This window comes from Schistocerca nitens, chromosome 12 (assembly GCF_023898315.1).
Source record: "Schistocerca nitens isolate TAMUIC-IGC-003100 chromosome 12, iqSchNite1.1, whole genome shotgun sequence".
NCBI lineage: Eukaryota > Metazoa > Arthropoda > Insecta > Orthoptera > Acrididae > Schistocerca > Schistocerca nitens.
This window is the reverse complement of record NC_064625.1, coordinates 97,933,652-97,957,483: the sequence shown is the minus strand read 5'-3', so window position 1 is coordinate 97,957,483 and position 23,832 is coordinate 97,933,652. Positions and strand designations below refer to the sequence as shown.

Sequence of the window (23,832 nt, the reverse complement as noted above, 5' to 3'; positions counted from 1 at the left end):
AGTAACAAATTATATAGAACCATTTTAACAATTGTTAAGCATTAATCTTTATATATTATGTTCTTTAAATTATTTAAAAAAAAGCATTAACAACTATATACCAATAAGCCTGTAACAATGAGAAGTCTTTGCTATTAGATTCAGAATTACACAACCCACCCTACATTTCAAGGTGGTGTGTTACTCTGTACTGTTAAATAAATAAATAAATAAATAAATAAATAATCCCTGGGCCCACTGTTTCCGATGTGATAGTGAAGTGGAAACGTGAAGGGACACTTACAGCACAAAAGCGTACAGGCCGACCTCGTTTGTTGGCTGACAGAGACCGCCGACAGTTGAAAAGGGTCGTAATGTGTAATAGGCAGACATCTAGCCAGACCATCACACAGGAATTCCAAACTGCATCAGGATCCATTGCAAGTACTATGACAGTTAGGCGGGAGGTGAGAAAACTTATATTTCATGGTCGAGCGGCTGCTCATGGACCACACATCACGCCAGTAAACGCCAAACGACGCCACGCATGGTGTGAGGAGCGTAAACATTGGACGACTGAACAGTGGAAAAAACGTTGTGTGGAGTGACGGATCACGGTACACAATGTGGCGATCCGATGGCAGGGTGTGGGTACGGCGAATGCCAGGTGAACGTCATCTGCCAGCGTGTGTAGTACCAACAGTAAAATTCGCAGGCGGTGGTGTTACGGTGTGGTCGTGTTTTTGATGGAGGGGGCTTCCACCCCTTGTTGTTTTGGGTGGCACGATCACAGCTCAGGCCTACATTGATGTTTTAAGCACATTCTTGCTTCCCACTGAAGAGAATTCGGGGTTGGCGATTGAATCTTTCAACACGATCGAGCACCTGTTCATAATGCACGGCCTGTGGCGGAGTGGTTACAGGACAATAACATCCCTGTAATGGACTGGCGTGCACAGAGTCCTGACATGAATCCTGTAGAACACTTTTGGGATGTTTTGGAGCGCCGACTTCGTGCCAGGCCTCACCGACCGACATCAATACCTCTCCTCAGTGTAGCACTCTTTGAAGGACGGGCTGCCATTCCCCAAGGAACCACCCAACACCTGATTGAACGCATTTCTGCGAGAGTGGAAGCTGTCGTCAAGGCTAAGGGTGGGCCAGCACCATATTGAATTCCAGCATTACCGATTGAGGGCGCCACGAACTTGTAAATCCCTTTCAGCCAAGTGTCCAGATCACTTAGTGTACAGTGTTTCAGTGGCAATGATCAATCTCTTGAATCAAAAGTGTATGTCCAATTGTTTGATTATGGGTTGACTCTCGTGAATACAAAGTGCTCAACCTCACTCACTTGGGACGGTCATCCAGCGTGGGGAGCCTCCCGCGGCCCACGACTGCGTCCAGCTCCTCCTGCACCCTTTTCCGCACCTCCGGGTGGTGGACCATGTAGATCAGCGTCCAGGTGAGGGTGGCCGACAGTGCGGAGGCCGCCGGGAAGAAGAAGTCCAGCAGGATCAGGGACAGCTGCTCCACTGCAACAGCCCGCCACACGGGTATACGTTAACGGCACCATACGAGGTGTGGCTAGAAAAAAACCGGACTAGTACTGGTGAAACAATAAAACGAATGCAATAAGGCTGAAAGTCGCGTGGCCTGTCACGTGACTCTCGCTCCGCCTACTGCTCGAGTTTCATCTGCCTCCTGCACTCAGTCTGCCCGTGGCGTCTGTTTCAAGTAGTTGACGTTTTGTCTGTGTGTCGGAAAATGTTGAGTGTACAGAAAGAACAGCGTGTTAACATCAAATTTTGTTTCAAACTAGGAAAATCTGCAAGTGAAACGTTTGTAATGTTACAACAAGTGTACGGCGATGATTGTTTATCGCGAACACAAGTGTTTGAGTGGTTTAAACGATTTAAAGATGGCCGCGAAGACACCAGTGATGACACTCGCACTGGCAGACCATTGTCAGCAAAAACTGATGCAAACATTGAAAAAATCGGTAAACTTGTTCGACAAGATCGCCGTTTAACAATCAGAGCAGTGTCTGAGTTAACAGGAGTTGACAAGGAAAGTGTTAGGCAGATTCTTCATGAAAGTTTCAACATGAACAAAGTGTCTTTACTTAAAACTTCCGGGCTGATAGGCCGTGGTCGAAGTATAAAACTGTCTCCTAACGTTTCGTCTCCGACTGCGGGAGACATCTTCGGAGGTAAAGCGGCGAACTGCAGCAGACAGTTTTATACTTCGACCACGGCCTATCAGCCCGGAAGTTTTAAGTAAAGACAATACCGGCCGTGAAAGTTTACATTGTATGATGAACAAAGTGTGTTCAAAAATGGTTCCAAAGTGTCTCACAATTGAACAGAAGGAACGCCGAAGAATGATTTGTTCTGACATCCTGGAAAACATTGAAAGTGATCCCACCTTCTTACAAAATGTTATTACTTGCGATGAATCGTGGTTTTTTACTTACGATCCCGAAACTAAACGCCAATCGATGCATTGGAAAACTCCTGGTTCTCCACGACAAAAAAAAGCACGAATGTCAAAATCGAAATTCAAGGCAAAGATGATTGTTTTTTTTTTGACATCAAAGGGATTGTGCACATTGATTGGGTACCAGAGGGACAAACAGTGGATCAGCATTACTACATTAGCGTCCTGGCTACCCTACGTGAGCGAGTACGGAGAAAACGGAACGATTTGTGGAGAAAAAAGTCATGGATCCTTCACCGAGACAATGCCCCAGCTCACAGTGCGTTGTCAGTGAAGAAGTTTTTGGCAAAACACAACATTCCCATCTTAGATCATCCACCCTACTCACCTGATTTGGCCCCCTGTGACTTTTTTCTTTTCCCTAAAGTCAAGTCAGCTTTGAAAGGAACTAGATTTGAGACTGTTGAAGCAGTAAAAGAAAAAGCGACGGAAGTAATGTATGGACTTACCGAAAATGATCTGCAGCATTGCTATGAACAGTGGAAAATTCGTATGGAGCGGTGTAGAGACCGAGGAGGAGAGTACATTGAAGGAGATAACATGAAATTGTAAATAATTGTAAATAAATATTTTTTCCAGCATCAGTCCGGTTTTTTTCTAGCCGCACCTCGTATCCTTGACTCGATGCAGCTGACACCATATTTATTTTGGCGTATTTAGCTGTTTTGTATTATAATCTGCAGTTGCCATTTCAAACAACAGTACATTCTTATAAATAAATATCAGTTAATGACACACAACACTATAAGCCTTCAACAGATACTATGACATCCGACTCAAAAGACGAAAATTAGAAGTCTTTGCATTGCTGGACATTCTTATGAATGCAATACATGTACGTTCTGTAATTTTCGATGTTATTTACATTTCCCTCTGTTTAGAAAACGAAAGACGAAATAAATGTTAGGCTTCTTATTTCCAAATACAGTAGAGTCTAGATTATCTCTGATAGCTGGGGACTTGATAACCACAGATAATGGAATTCTGTGGATAAACCACAGTTCAAGTACACTGTAACATATTACTGTTATTCAAAAACAAAAATTAATCACAACGTCATAATTAGAATCGCTTAACTAATCTTTATAATACATTCTACTTTAATCATCATACACTGAAGAGCCAAAGAAACTGTTACACTTGCCTAATATTGTGTATGGCCCCCAAGAGCACGCAGAAGAGCCTCACTATGAAGCAGTATGGACTCGACTAATGTCTGAAGTAGTGCTGGAGGGAACTGAGACAATGAATCCTGCAGGGTTGTTCATAAATCCGTAAGAGTACGATGGGGTGGAGATCTCTTCGGAACAGCACATTGCAAGGCATCCCAGATATGCTCAATGTCTGGGAAGTTTAGTGGCGAGCGAAAGTGTTTAAACTCAGAAGAGTGTTACTGGAGCCACTCTATAGCAATTCTCGACGCGTGGGTTGTCGTATTGTTCTGCTGGAACTGCCCAAGTCCGTCGGAATGCACAATAGACATGAATGGATGCACGTGATCAGACAGGATGCTTACGTACGTGTCTGCTGTCAGAGTCGTATCAGGGGTCCCATATCACTCCAACCGCACACGCCCCACACCATTACGGAGCCTCCACCAGCTTGAATAGTCCCCCGCTGACCAGCAGGATCCTTGGATTCATGAAGTTGTCTCCATACCCTTACACGTCCATCTGATCGATACAATATGAAACGAAACTTCTCCGACCAGGCAACATGTTTCCAACAGTCCAATGTCGGTGCTGACGGGCCCAAGCGAGACTTAAAGCTTTGTGTCGTGCATGCAGCCATCTAGGATACACGAATGAGCCTTCGGTTCCGGAATAGCATATCGGTGATATTTTGTTGGATGGTTCGCACGTTGACGCTTTTTGATTGCCCTGTATTGAAATCTGCAGCAATCTAGCAATCTGCGGAAGGGTTGCACTTCTGTCACATTGAACGATTCTCTTCAATCGTCGTCATTCCCATTCTTGATGGTTCTTTTTCTGGCTGGAGTGATGTCGCAGATGCGATGTTTCATCTAATTCCTGATATTCACGGTACACACGAGAAATGGTGGTACGGGAAAATCCCCACTTCATCGCTACCTCGGAGATGCCGTGCCCCATCGCTCGTGCGCCGACTATGACAGCCGGCCGCGGTGGCCGAGCGGTTCTAGGCGTTTCAGTCCGGAACCGCGCGACTGCTACGGTCGCAGGTTCGAATCCTGCCTCGGGCATGGATGTGTGTGATGTCCTTAGGTTAGTTAGGTTTAAATAGTTGTAAGTTCGAGGGGACTGATGACCTCAGATGTTAAGTCCCATAGTGCTCAGAGCCATTTTAACCATTTTGAGTTAAATGGTACGTGTTTATATAGAATAATTGGAAAAGAAATATCCATGGCTAACATATGTCAATAACGATTCAGTCGAGGCGAGATGCATAAGTTGCAGCTATAATTACAGCTGTCACTATATATATTTATTTATTGTTAAGAATGAGTCGAAACCGTTGATTAAAGAAAAAGAAATACGATTTAGTCAGAGATTAGTATCAGGATGGAAACATACGAGGGTGAGTCAAATGAAAACCTTAAATTTGTAATAATGTGGTGTGCGTACTGTAAGACCTTCAGTACACACACAATCAGATTATTTGACTTGTCGCTCTAATGAAGGAGGCGAGTGTCAGCATTATGTCTCGTGGTCTTATCGTGGCGTGTTTATCTTCTGCCGTTAGGTCAGACAATAGAAACGCCAGTTGCACGCTTAGAGTAGCAGATTGACGGTACCAACTTTAAACAGAACTTGATTAATTTTCACACACATTTATTAAAATAATATAAAGCATAAAAATTACTTAACTTGGTTCTGAATGCTATTTACAATTGACAATCTGAAGTTCCTTTGGTATTGGTACGTTAATCTTATTCTCACATATATCTCTGATACTTGACAAAAGTGTCCATACATTTATCTTCGTGGCTATGTACAGGAATATGGTAATCTTATTAGGCGCAGACTGAAACTTGACTATATACTGGTACAGACTAATGTAGAACTCGTACAGACTGGTGCAGACAAATGCAGACTGACTAATCGGAAGTCTGTACACTCGTTATAATACCTCGCGCGTTCAAGTATCACTGTAAGAGTGTGATCCACGAGGAGAAGGGGTTCTACGTTAGCAGCAATCTCATTGGCTGTGTTACATATTAATACGCGGATCGGCGGAAGCAGAATTTGGTCCGTCTCTATGGCAGCGCCATCTCGTAGTGCGGAGACGGACGAGCGCTGTGCCTGCGCTGTTGTGCTAAGCGGGGCGCGCTCTAGTGGGAAAGTTGTGTACGCACTGACTACGCAGAACTATGTACACAAGAAATAACAAATTGAAATTTCGCGCTGTTATCCTCTAAGTTGGTAAGCGTGCTACAAACAATGTGCAGAATGGCCTTGCTACAAACAATGTACAGAATGGCCTGTAGGTGGCAGCATAGGGCCGGGGCAGTATCAGTACAAAGATGGCCACCCCACTTGCGACTTGCACCAGGGAAGAACAGCGTTCTGTTACTCGGTTTTTGCGTAGTGAAGGTGTGAAACCTATTGAAATTCATCGACGAATGAAGGTTCAGTACAGTGATGCATGTTTGTCACAGCTGCAAGTCTACGAATAGAGTAGGAAGTTCGAAAATGGTGTGACGTCAGTCGAAGATGCTCCTCGTCCAGGTCAGGCACAACGAGTTGTGACTCCACAGAACATTGCAGCAGTTGAAGCCATAGTGAAGGAAAACCGCCGAGTGACACTGAATGACACTGCAGCATGTTTACTGATTAGTCATGGGTCATCATATTGTGCATTGTGCACAATGTGCTCCAGTTTCACAAAGTGTCTGCAAGATGGGTGCCACGGCAGCTGACTCCTGAAATGAGAGAACGACATGTTGATGCTTCTGAAGAACTTCTTCGGCACTTTGAACGAGAAGGTAATGGCTTCCTTGCAAGAATCGTTACTGGGGACGAAACCTGGGTTCACTTCCACCAACCGGAAACGAAGAGAGCGAGCAAGGAATGATGTCATTCCTCATCGCCAAAACCAAAGAAGTTTGGAACAGAACCATCAGTAGGGAAGGCTTAGCTGACACTCTTTTGGGACGAAAAAAGCGTCAATTTGGAGCATTACATGCCCAGAGGGACCACTGTCACCAGTGCATCATACACAGATCTCCTAAAAAATCATCTGCGGCCTGCAATCAAATCAAAGCGACGTGGATTGCTGTCAGCAGGTGTCGTTTTGCAACATGACAATGCAAGGCCCCACACTGCCCGTACAACAGTTGCAACAATCACAGACCTGCATTTTGATTTCCATATGTTTGGACCATTCAAAGACGCAATGGGAGGAAAGAAGTTCCGTTCTGATGAAGAGGTACGCCACACGGCGCATGAGTGGTTGCGCGGACTACCTAAAGAATTTTTTTCTAAAGGAATTTATGCACTTTGTAAGCGCTGGAGGACTCGCATTGAGTGTGGGGGAGATTATGTTGAAAAGTGATACAGCTTTGTACCACTTCTACACAATAAATAATATTTTTAAAAAATATTTAAGGTTTTCATTTGACTCACCCTCGTATGTTAGTGTTCTACGTTCAACTTTTTGAATGTTTTGCAAGTGTTTAAACATGCTGTGTACTGCTAACGTTCAAAACTATTAATACAGTATTTCACAGTAAATTGATTACATGCATTTTCTGGTTACTACATATTGCGTGTCCTTCGCTCAATAATAAGAAGTTGGCCAGGTGGGTGTGAGTAAGACTCGCGCACAGACGGTCTGTGTTCTGTACGAACTTAGTCGTGTATATACACAGTCCATCCATTCTGGGATTCGAGGATGGCCGGCAGGTGTGGCCGAGCGGTTCTAGGCGCTTCAGTCTGGAACCTCGCGACCGCTTCGGTCACAGGTTCGAATCCTGCCTCGGGCATGGATGTGTGTGATGTCCTTAGGTTAGTTAGGTTTAAGTAGTTCTAAGTTCTAGGGGACTCATGACCTCAGAAGTTAAGTCCCACAGTGCTCAGAGCCATTTGAACCATTTGAACTCGGTTGCAGTCATCCTCTGTCCAGTGGCGTTGCGCGCGGAATGCTCCCACGCGGTTAGAGGCGCCTTGCCTCGGTTCGCCGCCCCCCCCCCCCCCCCCGCCCCGGTCGGAGGTTCGAGTCCTTAGCGTAAGTTAGTTTATGTAGTGTGTAAGTCTAGGGACTGATACCAATTATTTGATTCCTTAGGAGTTGAGATGCACGACCATTGTACCCCAATACTTTTTTATCTCCTTTCACAGTAAGTAGTTCTAAGTTCTAGGGGACTGATGACCTCAGATGTTGAGTCCCATAGAACTCAGAGCCATTTGAACCAATGGAGGATGTTGATGTTTTTGCCTGTTGTCGGCACTGATACGGCAAGATATCGGTCCCAGGTTTCCAAAACTTTCGAGAATGTTTCGATTTTAAGTTTGAAATCGGGTAGTAACAAATGAGAGTAAAATATTTTTTTCGTGTTATATAATTACAAATTCACTATTATATGTTTTTTTCCTATACTTTTACTCTGAAACCTTTCTACTTGTCAAATTTAATAATTCTATGTCAACGAGAAGGACCCTATAGGTTTTAAAGAGTGAGTTTAGGAGTATCAAAATATGACATAAATGACCATATTTTTTGATGGTACTGTCTTAAAAGCTTCACTTTCCTACATCGTCAACTTGATATGTCTACCTCTTCCTAATAAGAAGAGCTCTTAACAGATGGGCGGACAGGCAGATAGACTGATAAAAAAAATGACTATCTTTTTCGTGTGAAATTTGCCGAACTATCAGTTCAATAATCCGCGGTTGCAAAATACTAACAAGAATTCTTTACAGACGAATGGAAAAACTGGTAGAAGCCGACCTCGAGGAAGATCGGGTTGGATTCCGTAGAAATGTTGGAACACGTGAGGCAATACTGACCCTACGACTTATGTTAGAAAATAGATTAAGGAAAGACAAACCTACTTTTCTAGCATTTGTAGACTTAGAGAAAGCTTTTGACAGTGTTGACTGGAATACTGTCTTTCATATTCTGAAGGTGGCAGGGGTCAAACACAGAGAACGAAAGGCTATTTACGATTTGGACAGAAAACAGATGGCAGTTATATGAGTCGAGGGTTATGAAAGGGAAGCAGTGGTTGGGAAGGGAGTGAGACAGGGTTGTAGATTCTCCCCGATGTTATTTAATCTGTATGTTGAGCAAGCAGTGAAGGAGACAAAATAAAAATTCGGAGTAGGAATTAAAATCCACGGAGAAGAAATAAAGCTTTGAGGTTCGCCGATGACATTGTAATTCTGTCAGAGACAGCAAAGAACCGGGAAGAGCAGCTGAACGGAATGGACAATGCCTTGAAAGGAGGATATGAGATGAACACCTGCAAAAGCAAAACGAGGATAATGGAATTTAGTCGAATTAAATCGGGTGATGTTGCGGGAATTAGATTAGGAAATGAGACACTTAAAGTAGTAAATGTGTTTTGCTATTTGGGGAGCAAAATAACTGATGATGGTCGAAGTAGAGAGGATGTAAAATGTAGACTGGCAATGGCAAGGAAAGCGTTTCTGAAGAAGAGTAATTTGTTAACATCGAGTATAGATTTAAATGTCAGGAAGTCGTTTCTGAAAGTATTTGTATGGAGTGTAGCCATATATGGAAGTGAAACGTGGACGATAAATAGTTTAGACAAGAAGAGAAAAGCAGCTTTCGAAATGTGGTGCTACAGAAGAATGCTGAAGATTAGATGGGTAGATTACATAAATAATGAGGAGGTACTGAATGGAATTGGGAAGAAGAGAAATTTGTGGCACAACCCGAGTAGAAGAAGGGATCGCTTGTTAGGACATATTCTGAGGCATCAAGGGATCACTAATTTAGTACTGGAGGGCAGCGTGGAGGGTAAAAATCGTAGAGGGAGACCAAGAGATGAATACACTAAGCAGATTCAGAAGGATGTAGTTTGCAGTAGGCACTGGGAGATGAAGAATCTTGCACAGGATAAAGTAGCATGGAGAGCTGCATCAAACCAGTCTTAGGACTGAAGACAACAACAACAACAACAACATAAACAACTGGTAACTGTGGCGCAAAGAAAGCACTGTTTGTGTGAAACCCTGGTCCGATGTAAGAGAGCCTGATGGCCCTAATAAGATCACATCAACAATTTCGAAATTTTTCTTTTGATTGTAGTGTGAAACCTTGCTTCTTGATAAATTTCATGATACTAAGTCAACGTGAAGTACCCTGTCGGTTTTGATGAAGGAGCTTGCGAGTATCAAAATACACTCCTGGAAATGGAAAAAAGAACACATTGACACCGGTGTGTCAGACCCACCATACTTGCTCCGGACACTGCGACAGGGCTGTACAAGCAATGATCACACGCACGGCACAGCGGACACACCAGGAACCGCGGTGTTGGCCGTCGAATGGCGCTAGCTGCGCAGCATTTGTGCACCGCCGCCGTCAGTGTCAGCCAGTTTGCCGTGGCATACGGAGCTCCATCGCAGTCTTTAACACTGGTAGCATGCCGCGACAGCGTGGACGTGAACCGTATGTGCAGTTGACGGACTTTGAGCGAGGGCGTATAGTGGGCATGCGGGAGGCCGGGTGGACGTACCGCCGAATTGCTCAACACGTGGGGCGTGAGGTCTCCACAGTACATCGATGTTGTCGCCAGTGGTCGGCGGAAGGTGCACGTGCCCGTCGACCTGGGACCGGACCGCAGCGACGCACGGATGCACGCCAAGACCGTAGGATCCTACGCAGTGCCGTAGGGGACCGCACCGCCACTTCCCAGCAAATTAGGGACACTGTTGCTCCTGGGGTATCGGCGAGGACCATTCGCAACCGTCTCCATGAAGCTAGGCTACGGTCCCGCACACCGTTAGGCCGTCTTCCGCTCACGCCCCAACATCGTGCAGCCCGCCTCCAGTGGTGTCGCGACAGGCGTGAATGGAGGGACGAATGGAGACGTGTCGTCTTCAGCGATGAGAGTCGCTTCTGCCTTGGTGCCAATGATGGTCGTATGCGTGTTTGGCGCCGTGCAGGTGAGCGCCACAATCAGGACTGCATACGACCGAGGCACACAGGGCCAACACCCGGCATCATGGTGTGGGGAGCGATCTCCTACACTGGCCGTACACCACTGGTGATCGTCGAGGGGACACTGAATAGTGCACGGTACATCCAAACCGTCATCGAACCCATCGTTCTACCATTCCTAGACCGTCAAGGGAACTTGCTGTTCCAACAGGACAATGCACGTCCGCATGTATCCCGTGCCACCCAACGTGCTCTAGAAGGTGTAAGTCAACTACCCTGGCCAGCAAGATCTCCGGATCTGTCTCCCATTGAGCATGTTTGGGACTGGATGAAGCGTCGTCTCACGCGGTCTGCACGTCCAGCACGAACGCTGGTCCAACTGAGGCGCCAGGTGGAAATGGCATGGCAAGCCGTTCCACAGGATTACATCCAGCGTCTCTACGATCGTCTCCATGGGAGAATAGCAGCCTGCATTGCTGCGAAAGGTGGATATACACTGTACTAGTGCCGACATTGTGCATGCTCTGTTGCCTGTGTCTATGTGCCTGTGGTTCTGTCAGTGTGATCATGTGATGTATCTGACCCCAGGAAGGTGTCAATAAAGTTTCCCCTTCCTGGGACAATGAATTCACGGTGTTCTTATTTCAATTTCCAGGAGTGTATGTTGCTTAAATGGTTGTATGTTTTGAATACATTGACTGAGATGCTTCACTTCTTTACATCGCTAAGACACTGTAGGCGTTAATATGTGACATAATTATGAACTTGATCCGTCTACTCGTTCCTGAGAGGAAGGTCTTTGAAAAGACAAACGCTCAACATTGTGATTCTATAAGGGCTCCGTTTTTTCCGGTTGTGGTACGGTACCCTAATAGCAAATCATCGGCATAAAAATTTGGAGTTATCGATGGTGTCCAGTACTGATTTACTGTAGAAGCTGGCAGTCCTAAGCTGCATACTCCTGTGAAATTTTTCGTGAAAAAGGAGTGAGATATATGTCGTGCACGTCATCAAGCAGCGAGGTGTCAAAGTGTTCTGAACTTACTGGTAAACGTTGTCGGTTCTCCGGTTTTCTCCCGCTCCCCAATTTCGCGCAGGTAGGAGTCGATGAAGTCTCGCATGTAGTCGTCGGAGTAGGTCTTCTTGTGCTCCTCAATATATGGCTGCGAAAAATCGAAACATATAAATTCTGCCATAAGCAAGAGTTAGAAAAGGGAAAAAATGAAAGCAGGCTCTATCAGAAGATTAAATATCGCATGCATGAAGATATAGTAGTAGTAGCAGTAGTAGTAGTTTATTCATTTAGAAACAATACACATTGCACGGATCCCTTCATACTATACAGTGAATAAAAAATACAACTGTGAACAGTACCCTACACAATATCCATTCAAGATTTCATATGCATCCTGATTAATTACAAAAAATGTGTGAATAATTTGACATTTATCTACAAATAAAATCTGAGTTCTGACAGTTCTGTTCAAAATATCTGTTCACGTTACTGAAAGCACTTGATTGCAAATACTGTTGACTTATGAAGACCTCCGCTTTAAACAGTAAGGGACAAGTTAGTTGTTTTTAGAAATTGTGAAGCAAAGTTTCAATAAAATATCATGAGTAAGATATTTCAAGTACTTCTACTGTGGTTTCATTACCGCAATCGAGGCTGACAGTTTCTTGTATATTACACTACTGGCCATTAAAATTGCTACACCTAGAAGAAATGCAGTTGATAAACGGATATTCATTGGACAAATATACTAGAACGCAATATTATACTAGAACGCATTTGGGTGCATAGATCCTGGAAATCAGTACCCAGAACAATCACCTCTGGCAGTAATAACGGGCTTGATACGCCAGGGCATTGAGTCAAACAGAGCTTGGATGGCGTGTACAGGTACAGCTGCCCATGCAGCTTCAATACAATACCACAGTTCATCAAGAGTAGTGACTCGCGTATTGTGACGAGCCAGTTGCTCGGCCACCATTCACCAGACGTTTTCAATTGGTGAGAGATCTGGAGAATGTGCTGGCCAGGGCAGCAGTCGAACATTGTCTGTATCCAGAAAGGCCCGTACAGGACTTGCAACATGCGGTCGTGCATTATCCTGCTGAAATATAGCGTTTCGCAGGGATCGAATGAAGGGTAGAGCCACTGGTGGTAACACATCTGAAAGCGACCGAGACGTGTAACCCTTTACCAGCACGCCGGGTGATACGCCAGTATGGCGATGACGAATACACGCTGATGCTGTAAACAGGACCTGGATTCATCCGAAAAAACGACGTTTTGCAATTCGCGCACACAGGCTTGTCGTTGAGTACACCATCGCAGGCGCTCCTGTCTGTGATGCAGCGTCAAGGGTAACCGCAGCCACGGTCTCCGAGCTGATAGTGCATGATACTGCAAACGTCGTCGAACTGTTCGTGCAGATTGTTGTTGTCTTGCAAACGTCCCCATCTGTTGACTCAGGGATCGAGACGTGGCTGCACGATCCATTACAACCATGCGGATAAGATGCCTGTCATCTCCACTGCTAGTGATACGAGGCCGTTGGGATCCAGCACAGCGTTCCATATTACCCTCCTGAACCCATCGATTCCATATTCTGCTAACACTCATTGGATCTCGACCAACGCGACCAGCAATGTCGCGATACGATAAACCGCAATCGCGATAGGCTACAATCCGACCTTTATCAAAGTCGGAAACGTGATGGTACGCATTTCTCCTCCTTACACGAGGCATTACAACACCGTTTCACCAGGCAATGCCCGTCAACTGCTGTTTGTGTGTGAGAAATCGGTTGGAACCGTTCCTCATGTCAGCACGTTGTAGGTACCGCTACCGGCGCCAACCTTGTGTGAATGCTCTGTGAAGCTAATCATTTGCATATCACAGCATCTTTTCCCTGTCGGTTAAATTTCGCGTCTGTAGCACGTCATCTTCGTGGTGTAGCAATTTTAATGGCCAGTAGTGTAGATTATCACGATTTCTGACTGTTCTGCAATGTTGAAAGTACAAAAATATGACTATATTGCCATTTATTTCATTAATTATATCATCAGCAAAAAAGAAGTCTGTGCTTAGCAATATAACTGATGAGAAATCATTAATATACGCAAGAAAAGGAATGGCTAAGATGGTCTCTCGTGAGACAACACATAAAATTAATTTTATGAAATGCATTTTAATTACCAGCTGTTTATTTGTCCATCTACCGGTTTTCGTTATTACCCATCATCCAGATTAGCCCAGTTTCGATTTTTAACCATTATTATGGATGTAGGGTACAACAGATTAGTTAAAAGCATCCCATATTCTTTGAAGTTGAATAATATGGAATTTATCCACTGAAATTCTACAAACACCTGACATAATTGGTCTTAGAATACCGGCAGTCATATCTCATGTCAAATAGACAGACATCACGGGTATATGGGATGATTTTAACTAACCTGTTATACCCTACATCCTGGATGACCATTAATAACCGAAGCCGGTAGATGACTAATGGAACAAATAAACAGCTGATGGTTAAAATGCATTTTATAAAATACTTCACGGTTGTTGAACCTCGCCTTATGGAAACATTACATAAAATTAATCTCCAATCTGACTGATAACTTGACTCACTGGGCTCTTGTACTGACATTCTTCGTTTCCTTTTTGTGAGGTACAGCTTGAACCATATTGTGGCATTGCCAGTCATTCCCAAGCATTTAATTTACTTAAAAGTATGTTATCTTTCATAGAGTCAAATGCCTCTGACAAATCACGAAAAACACTTGCAGCTTGTAATTTACTGTATGTAAGTTCAAATGGCTCTGAGAACTATGGGACTTAAACTGCTGTGGTCATCAGTTCCCTGGAACTTAGAACTACTTAAACGTAACTAACGTAAGGACGTCACAAACATCCATGACCGAGGCACCGAGCGAGATGGCGCAGTGGCTAGCACACTGGACTCGCATTCGGCCAGACATGGTTGTTCTGGGTACTGATTTCTCAGGATCTATGCACCCAAATTGCGTGAAAATGTAATCAGATGTCAGTTCTAGTATAATATATTTGTCCAATGAATACCTGTTTATCATCTACATTTCTTCTTGGTGTAGCAATTTTAATGGCCAGTAGTGTAGCTTCTTCAAGGATGGTATCGAGCGGCTAGTGTCGCAATGGAATGAATGGACCAACAGTTTTAGCAACTATTTTTGAGTGTGTGTACTGTGTATAACTATATTTTTGAGTTAATAAAATGGTTACCGTTACTTTACACTAGCGAACGGGTTTTATTTGGATGCCCCTCATAATTTGATGACATTTCTTCATCTCCATTATAATTATCCAGGCTGTTATGCTGTGGTCGGTTGATGAATTCTGTGTCAGTTCCCAACGTTTCGTCCCAGTCTGCTGAGGACATCTTCAAGGGGGTCTGTAGCTCGATGGATGGTCCAACACACCCACTGGCTCGCTACTGACTGTAGCATCAGACCCCCCTGAAGATGTCTCCCGCAGTCGGAGACGAAACGTTGGGAATTGACACAGAATTCATCAACCGACCACGGCATAACAGCCCGGATAATTATAATGGACATGACATTTCCGGCCTTGAAAGTCTACATTTTAGTATTTCTTCATTTATTTTTTCTGGAAAAAAGAGTTTTATGTCAGCATATTTCAGCCAACGGTTAATTTTCGTCTTGGGCAAAGTGATAATCTGGTGCGGGACGCTTATCAGCGGCCAGAGGGGTTAAAACGGTCCCGGGAGGAGCCGCACTCACCTCGAGGAAGCGGCGCATCTTGTCGGAGCCCTCGGTGTGGTCGAGGTATCCGGAGAGGCGGGGCGCGAGCCACGCCAGCCAGGGGTGCAGCGTGAGGAAGCCGCCCGTGGTGTCGCTGGACTTCTGGAACTGGAGCGCGGCGCGGCCCATCTGGCGCGCCGTCTCGTCGGCCGAGCGCGGCAGCCGCGACCCCGCGTACACCGGCAGCAGGCCGTTGATGAAGACCGGCGTCAGCACCTCCGGCAGCAGCACGCTGCTCGCGCCTGACGACGGCCGCACCACCGCCTGCCGAAACGCCACACAGCGCCGCTTGTAGCGCAGTCGCACACACGCCCGGCGCGTTTCATTCGATAGCACCGCGTATAAGACAGATCTGGCCTTGTAACACCAGCCAACACGGCTGCTGACATCAGTCATAGGATAAACGTTTTTTTCATTTTGGGAAATGCACACTTTTACATTTCTGAACATTTAAAACTAGTTGCCTATATTTATAGCACTTTCAAATCTTATCAAGATCCCTCCGAATCCAGAATGAGATTTTCACTCTGCAGCGGATTGTGCGCTGATACGAAACTTCCTGCCAGATTAAAACTAAAAAATGTGTGTGAAATCTTATTGGACTTAACTGCTAAGGTCATCACTCCCTAAGCTTACACACTCCTTAACCTAAATTATCCTAACGACAAAGACATACACCCATGCCCGAGGGAGGACTCGATCCTCCGCCGGGACCAGCCCCACAGTCCATGACTGCAGCGCCCATCAGACCGCTCGGCTGATCCCGCGCGGGCAGATTAAAACTGTGTGCCGGACCGAGACTCGAACTCGGGACCTTTGCCTTTCGCAGGCAAGTGCCCTACCATCTGAGCTACCCAAGCACGACTCACGCCCCGTCCTCACAGGTTTGCTCCCGGCAGGACCTCGTCTCCTACTTTCCAAACTTCGCAGAAGCTCTCCTGCGAACCTTGCAGAAGTAGCACTAGATTTTTCACTGTGCAGCGGAGTGTGCGCTGATTCTGGAAACATCCCCCAGGCTGTGGCTAAGCCATGTCTCCGCAATATCCTTTCTTCCAGGAGTGCTAGTTCTGCAAGGTCTGAGGACATCACACACATCCATGCCCGAGGCAGGTTCAAATCAAATGGCTCTGAGCACTATGGGACTTAACATCTGAGGTCATCAGTCCTCTAGAACTAAGGACTACTGAACCTAACTAACCTAAGGACATCACACACATCCATGCCCGAGGCAGGATTTGAACCTGCGACCATAGCGGTCGCGCAGTCCAGACTGCAGCGCCTAGAACCGCTCGGCCAACCCTGGCCGGCCCCGACGCAGGATTCGAACCTGCGACCGTAGCGGTCAGGGGCTTGCCCACTCCGCGAAGCAGGACTGTGCAGATGTGACAGCGAGTTTTGGAGACTGTGTTCAGCGAACATGGCCTCCACAGCAGTCGACCCCAATGTGTTCACATATTGACCTAACTCCGTCATCAATTACGACTGAAAGTGGGTACGGAACCGAGACTGGAGCATGGATCAGTGGAAACGCATCGCCTAGTCGAATGAATCACATTTTTTGCAGCACCAGGTCGATGATCATGTCCGGATACGCTGTCATCCAGGCGAAATGGTGCTCAAAACATGCACTGCATTACAGATGCAGGTCGTTGAGGTGAGTATTATTCTGTTACGGACATTCACCTGAGCTTCCATGGGGCCCGTGATAGAAGGCACCACCGTAGCTGTCGACTTCGTGAACATTATTGGAAAACAGCTGCATCGCTTCACACTTCATGTTTTCCTCGACGGTGGTGGCATCTTTCAGCAGGATAAGCGTCCGTGTCAGAAGGCGAGAATCTTGCTACAGAGCTTTTAGGAGCTTGATGTCTTTACCACCAAATACGCCTGATCTGAACCCGGTGACAAACTCTTGGAATGCTACTGGTTCCCATCTCTGCGCCCTTAAGCACTGGGGAAGTTCTTGATCTGCATAGACACATAGTGCTGCACACCTCTGGAAATCTACAGAGGACTTACCGAATCAATGCCACGCATATTCGTTGATGTATTGCGTTCCAAATGTGAACCAAGAGACTATTAAGCAAATGATTGTAATCATTCGTCTCATTAATGTATCAATGATGGCAGTTTTAGAACAATCTCTTGGAAAAATTTCTGCATACGCTTCAGCTTATGCCTGAAATCGAATATACCATATTTTTGGATCTGACCGCAAAGCAACATGAAACACTTTAGGCACCGCAACAGAGGGACACTGCTGAGTAGCTTGGCAACCAGACGGGCAGGCTGGACTCTAGACAGACGCACCTGGTCCTCGCGGCCTCCACGGATCAGCTCCACCAGATCCCGCAGCTCCGCCGCGATCTCCGCCTCCAGTTTCTCAGAGCGGCGGCCGAACCCGAAGTCCCTCATGTTCCTCAGTGAGAAGCGCTTCTGCTCCAGCCAGCGAGGGCCCTCCGTGAAGAAGATGCCTGCGGAAAGGCGACAAACGTGCTTGTAACCGGCGCCCTGGTAATTAGTTGTCACTAAAAAGAAAAGAGCTTCAAACATTTTAGACTACACGCTTACAAGCATCGAAGGATGTAATAAGAAAGAATTGGTTGAGAAGGTACTGAGCCGGAGTTGTAGCCTGTCCCCAACTTTGTTCACTATGTCCATTGGGCAAGCAGTAAACAAAACCACAGAGAAACTTGGAAAGTTGATTCAAGCGCAGGGAGAAGAAGTTAAAACTCCGAAGCTTGTCTGTGACACTGAAACTCTGTCAGAGAAGCAAATGAGTTGGAATACCACTTGAGTAGACTGTATAGTGTCTTAAAAATAGGTTATAAGATGGGCATCAGCAGTGACCGAGCGGTTCTAGGCGCTTCAGTCTGGAACCACACGACCGCTACGGTCGTAGGTTCGAATCCTGCCTCGGGCATGGATGTGTATGATGTCCTTAGGTTAGTTAGGTTTAAGTAGCTCTAACGTCTAGGGGACTGATGACCTCAGATGTTAAGTCCCACAGTGCTCAGAGCCATTTGAACCATTTTTGAACATCAGCAAAAGTAAAACGACCATAATAAAATGTAGTTCAATTAAATGAAATGAAGTTTGGGAAAAGGGATAATAGAAGTAGTACACGAAGTTTATTTCAATAGAAAAAATAACAGACAGTGACCGAAATAAAGACATCAAACATAGTTTGACAATAGCAAGAAAAGCATTTCTGAAAAAGAGAAATTTGTCAACACTGAATATGAATTTACGAGAGACTTTCGATAATTAATGCAACACTTTTTCTTCTCGGCCAGTTTCGCCTGCAAAAGTTGTAATTCAGCCCGGATCTCGCACCTTCCGATTTCTATCTGTTTTGCCCAATGAAGGTTGCACTCTGTGGAAAGCAGAACATCGAAAAAAAATGGTGCAAATGGCTCTGAGCACTATGGGACTTAACATCTGAGGTCATCAGTCCCCTAGAACTTACAACTACTTAAACCTAACTAACCTAAGGACATCACACACATCCAAGCCCAAGGCAGGATTCGAACCTGCGACGTAGCGGTCGCACGGTTCCACACTGAAGCGCCTAGAACCGCTCGGCCACATCGGCCGGCGCAGAACATCGATGCAGGGTGGTTATTGATGCAGCAAGATGTTTGACTCTGACGTGGACCAGTAGGGTACCATCATGCAGGCAGTAGGCCCTCCCAATAAAGTGGCGTTAGACAGTCGCATTGGACGGAGATTATATTGAAATTGTTGGACATCGTGGAATATTTCCCCTTCAGTACCTGTAGTTTTATGAAGTTCCGGTAGGTAGTCGCGCTATAGGTAGCCTTCAAAATGCCGTCTGCAACGGAGGTGCGTTCCAAGCAGAGAGCTGTCATCGAGTTTCTTTGGGCGGAAAACCAGAGAATCGTATTCATAGGCGTTTGAAGAATGTCTGCAGAGACCTGGCACTGAACAGCAGTCGCTGGGCCAGGCGACTGTCATCATCGTAACAGGGTCGTGCGAACCTGTCCGATCTCCAGCGTAACGGCCGGCCTCACGCAGCTGTTACTCCTGCAATGTTGAAACGTGTGGACACTCTCATTTGAGGTGGTCAGCGGTTTAGAATGAGAGACCCCAATACTCAACTGGACGTCTCTGTTGGCAGGGCTGACAAACTCCTCACAAGTTGGAGTACTGAAAGGACTTTACTTCCTCATCCTCCCTGCAGCCCGGATCTCGCACCTTCCGATTTCTGTTTGGCCCAATGATGGATGCACTCTGTGGAAGCAGAACGTCGATGTGGGGTGGTTATTGATGCAGCAAGATGTTGACTCTGACGTGGACCAGTAGGGTACCATCATGCAGGCACGTAGGCCCTCCCAATAAAGTGGCGTAAGGCAGTCGCATTGGACGGAGATTATATTGCAAAATAAGGTTTTGTAGCCAAAAGATTGGGGAATAATATGGTGAAGCCTGAATAAAGCCAACGTGCTTTCGGAAACAGATGCGTTGCATTATTTATTGCACGCCCTTTGCAGCTACGAGGGTAACCCCAGAAGTAAGGTCTCCTATTTTTTTATAAGTACATAGACCTGTTTATTCCTACAATGGTTTACATCAGTTTACAGCTTGAACATTTAGCTATATTTCGACAGAATCACCATTTCTGTCAGTGCATTTTTGTAGACGCTGTGGCAGTTTTTGTATGTCCATGTCATACCAGCTCGCCGCCATGCTTTTCAGAAAGTTATGAATCTCCGTTAAAATTCTGTGAGCGGTGCTTTGCGAAACCTCAGGAACCAACGTTCAGAGATCATCCAGGGCCATCCGCCGATCTTCACGCATGATTTGCTCAACCTTCAACACTGCCTCCTCAGAAGTTGACTGTCTCCCGCTCCTTTGTTCGTCGTGCATTTCGGTCCGACCTGCTGCAAACTCTTTACACCACTTACGAACATTTTTGACATCCATGCACGACTCACCATACAATTTTGTCAGTTGGTGATGGATTTCAATCGGCGCAGTGCCCTTTGCGTTCCAAAACCGAATAACTGCGCGCAATTCGCGCTTGGTGGTAACATCCAACGGGAGCTCCATTCTCAACGGCTGCCAAGCCAAGACAGCGTCTCAGCGCGGTGTGCGCATGTTTACAAACAGCGCGTGAAGCACTTTTCATAACAGTGTGACCAACTGCCACACAAACAGAGTTCTGTACTTATTTTTGGGATTACCCTCGTACTAGGAAGTCTTTTCTGAAGGTATTTGTAAGAAGTGAGGACTTATATGGAAATGAAATGTCTCCGATAAACAGAAGACAAGAAGAAAAATGTGCTGCTGTCGAAGAATGCTGGAGACTAGATGGGTGGATTGAATCGAATTGGGAATAAAAGAAATTAAGACCCAAATTGATTAAAAGAAGAGGTTGAGAGGGTACTCGATGAGGCATCAGAAAATAGATAGTTTGGTAAGGGATGTGGATGGGGCTATAACTGTGGATCCCTTGATTACATTAATCAGGTTCAAATGGATGTAGGTTGCAAAACTTATGCAGAGATGTAAAGTTGGACAGAGTATAGACTTGCTTGGAGGGATGCATCAAACGAATTTTCAGACTGAAGAGCGCAACAGGAAGCAACATATAAAAATGCGCTATTTACCTTTAGAGCAGACATATTTCAACAACTGATGGCAGGACATAGTAGATGAAATTTAGTAGTAGGGTTGAAAATCAATTACGATAGTGAATGATCTACAAATATAAATGAAAATAGCACAAATTAACTGTACATTAATATAAATTGTATTATATTTTGGGCAACTGAAGACAGTGACAAGATGGGCTACAAACTAAATAAACAGAGTAGTAAATTTGATCTGTAGTGCCTTTTTTAAAACTGATTTCAGGTGTGTTTGAAAAGCAAATCTTTCAAGCAGTGTACATTACGAGTTTTGATTTGTGGTTGTGAGAAATGAAGATTTAATACATAAACTATTTAAAAAACTGAGAGTTGGAAACTTCCTGGCAGATTAAAACAGCTGCCCGAACCTGGATTTGAACCTGGAACCTTCCTTTTTGCGAGGACGCCAGTACTTCTATGTTCCAGACTTCCCAAAAGCTCCTCTGAACACCTAAATGGAGTAGCACACCTTGAAGGTAGAACACATCCGGCTGCAGAGTATCTCTGAGAAGAACACGCATTAGATGAACACCAGGTAACATGCACCGTTCAGATGGGGTGTCGGCAAGTGATCTCCTGTTAGCTTGTTGATGAAATCTCCTTGGATTACCAGCCAAAGTGTGGTGTTGTGTTGTCGCAACATTTCGACGAATTTCCTGCTAGTCTTCTTCAGATAAAGTGTCCTCTGCTGACGGCCCAACGGGTGGACCAGTTACGTGACTCCAGGAGAGATGTCAAGGCTGGTAGCGGTAAGGGGATGGCGGGTGGAGGGGATCTGGGCCTGCGTGATTGCTGGTACTGCCTGCCTATTCCACACCAAGACTCGACACGCATACATCCTCCATAAGCCACTCCCCACACTGTTCCAGAGGCACGCAACTGTCCCATCTGTTGGACCTTTGCAGAGGAGTCTGTGGTCCAGTGACTATATGGAAACGAACTGGACACGAACCCAACACTTTGCCTGAAGGTGGTGTGGAGGAAACTCATCGAAACGTTGCGACGAAAGCGGTAAGAAAGCAGGCATTGCTAATCCTATTACTTGCTCGTGTACAGTCCCAGTCCACAAGTCAATAAATAACTGTTGCAGGTGATCTGTGAGGATTACAGCATATGAATTTTTGTCACTCCAGACATGGGTGTAATGATAGTAGAAAGCACTATCTCATCTGAGAGAGGTCTCATCTGTGAACGTGGGGAACTGTGTGAAATCTGGCAGTGCTGTCATGAGCCTGACAGTCTCTTGACAGAACTGGTCTCTGGATTCAAAATCATTTGGCTCCATTTCTTGCAAACAATGCTTATGATAGGGATGTCATTGCTGCCCCACCAGTGCTCTCCATATTTATACATACACTATCTGATCAAAAGTATTCGACACGTACTAGTGGACATTAATGTGGACTGTGTCCAACCATCGCCTTTTAGGATGGCTTGAACTCTGCTGAGGTGTCTAAAAGTCTCTGTAAGAATGGTAGGCCTTTATTTCTGAAGAGTCTTTCTCATCCCAAAGCTGTTCCATTGTATTCGGGTAGGAAATCTGGCCAGGCCATCCATTTGAGAAATGTCATTATCCATAAACCGTTGGCTCACAGATGCTGCTTTATAACGGGGTGCATTGTCATGCTAACACGAGGGTGAATCAAATGAAAACGTTAAATATTTTTTAAAATATTATTTATTGTGCAGAAGTGGTACAAAGCTATATCACTTTACAACATAATCTCCCCAATGCTCAATGCAAGTCCTCCAGCACTTACAAAGTGCATAAATTCCTTTAGAAAAAAATTCTTTTGATAGTCCGTGCAACCACTCATGCACCGCGTGGCGTACCTCTTCATCAGAAAGGCACTTCTTTCCTCCCATTGCGTCTTTGAGTGGTCCAAACATATGCAAATCACTTGGGGCAAGGTCTGGGGGTATGGTAGATGAGGAAGACACTCAAAATTCAGGTGGGTGACTGTTGCAAATGTTGTACGGGCAGTGTGCGGCCTTGCATTGTCATGTTGCAAAAGGACACCTACTGACAGCAATCCAAGCTGATTTGATTGAAGGTCGCAGATGATTTTTTAGGAGATCTGTGTATGTGGTCCGTCTAGGCATGTAATGCTCCAAAATGACGCCTTTTTCGATCCAAAGGAGAGTCAGCATAACCTTCCCTGCTGATGGTTCTGTTCGAAACTTCTTTGGTTTTGGTGATGAGGAATGGCGCCATTCCTTGCTCGCTCTCTTCGTTCCTGGTTGGTGGTCGTGAACCCAGGTTTCGTCCTCGGTAACGATTCTTGCAAGGAAGCCATCACCTTCTCGTTCAAAGCGCCGTAGAAGTTCTTCACAAGCATCAACACGTCGTTCTCTCATTTCAGGAGTCAGCTGCCGTGGCACCCATCTTGCAGACACTTTGTGAAACTGGAGCACATCGTGCACAGTGTGGTGTGCTGACCCACGACAAATCTGTAAACATGCTGCAATGTCATTCAGTGTCACTCGGTGGTTTTCCTTCACTATGCCTTCAACTGATGCAATGTTCTGTGGAAGCACAACTCGTTGTGCCTGACCTGGACGAGGAGCATCTTCCACTGAAGTCACACCATTTGCGAACTTCCTACTCTATTCGTAGACTTGCTGCTGTGACAGACATGCATCACCGTACTCAACCTTTATTCGTCGATGAATTCCAATAGGTTTCACACCTTCACTACGCAAAAACCGAATAACAGAACGCTGCTCTTCCCTGGTGCACGTCGCAAGTGGGGCGGCCATCCTTACACTGATACTGCGA

At 45.5% G+C, this 23,832-nt stretch overlaps 1 protein-coding gene across 1 annotated transcript in view; it reads right to left on the bottom strand.

The window, feature by feature from the left end:
* The window catches only part of LOC126215017 (probable cytochrome P450 304a1), a 93,638-nt gene that overhangs the window by 15,312 nt on the left and 54,494 nt on the right, over nucleotides 1-23,832 (bottom strand). The window contains exons 3-6 of the mRNA XM_049941640.1: nucleotides 17,710-17,873; nucleotides 15,379-15,663; nucleotides 11,633-11,750; nucleotides 1,334-1,514 (exon numbers count right to left, since the gene is read on the bottom strand). Of these exons, the coding sequence (XP_049797597.1) occupies nucleotides 1,334-1,514; nucleotides 11,633-11,750; nucleotides 15,379-15,663; nucleotides 17,710-17,873 (748 nt within the window). The remainder of the gene's footprint in view (nucleotides 1-1,333; nucleotides 1,515-11,632; nucleotides 11,751-15,378; nucleotides 15,664-17,709; nucleotides 17,874-23,832) is intronic.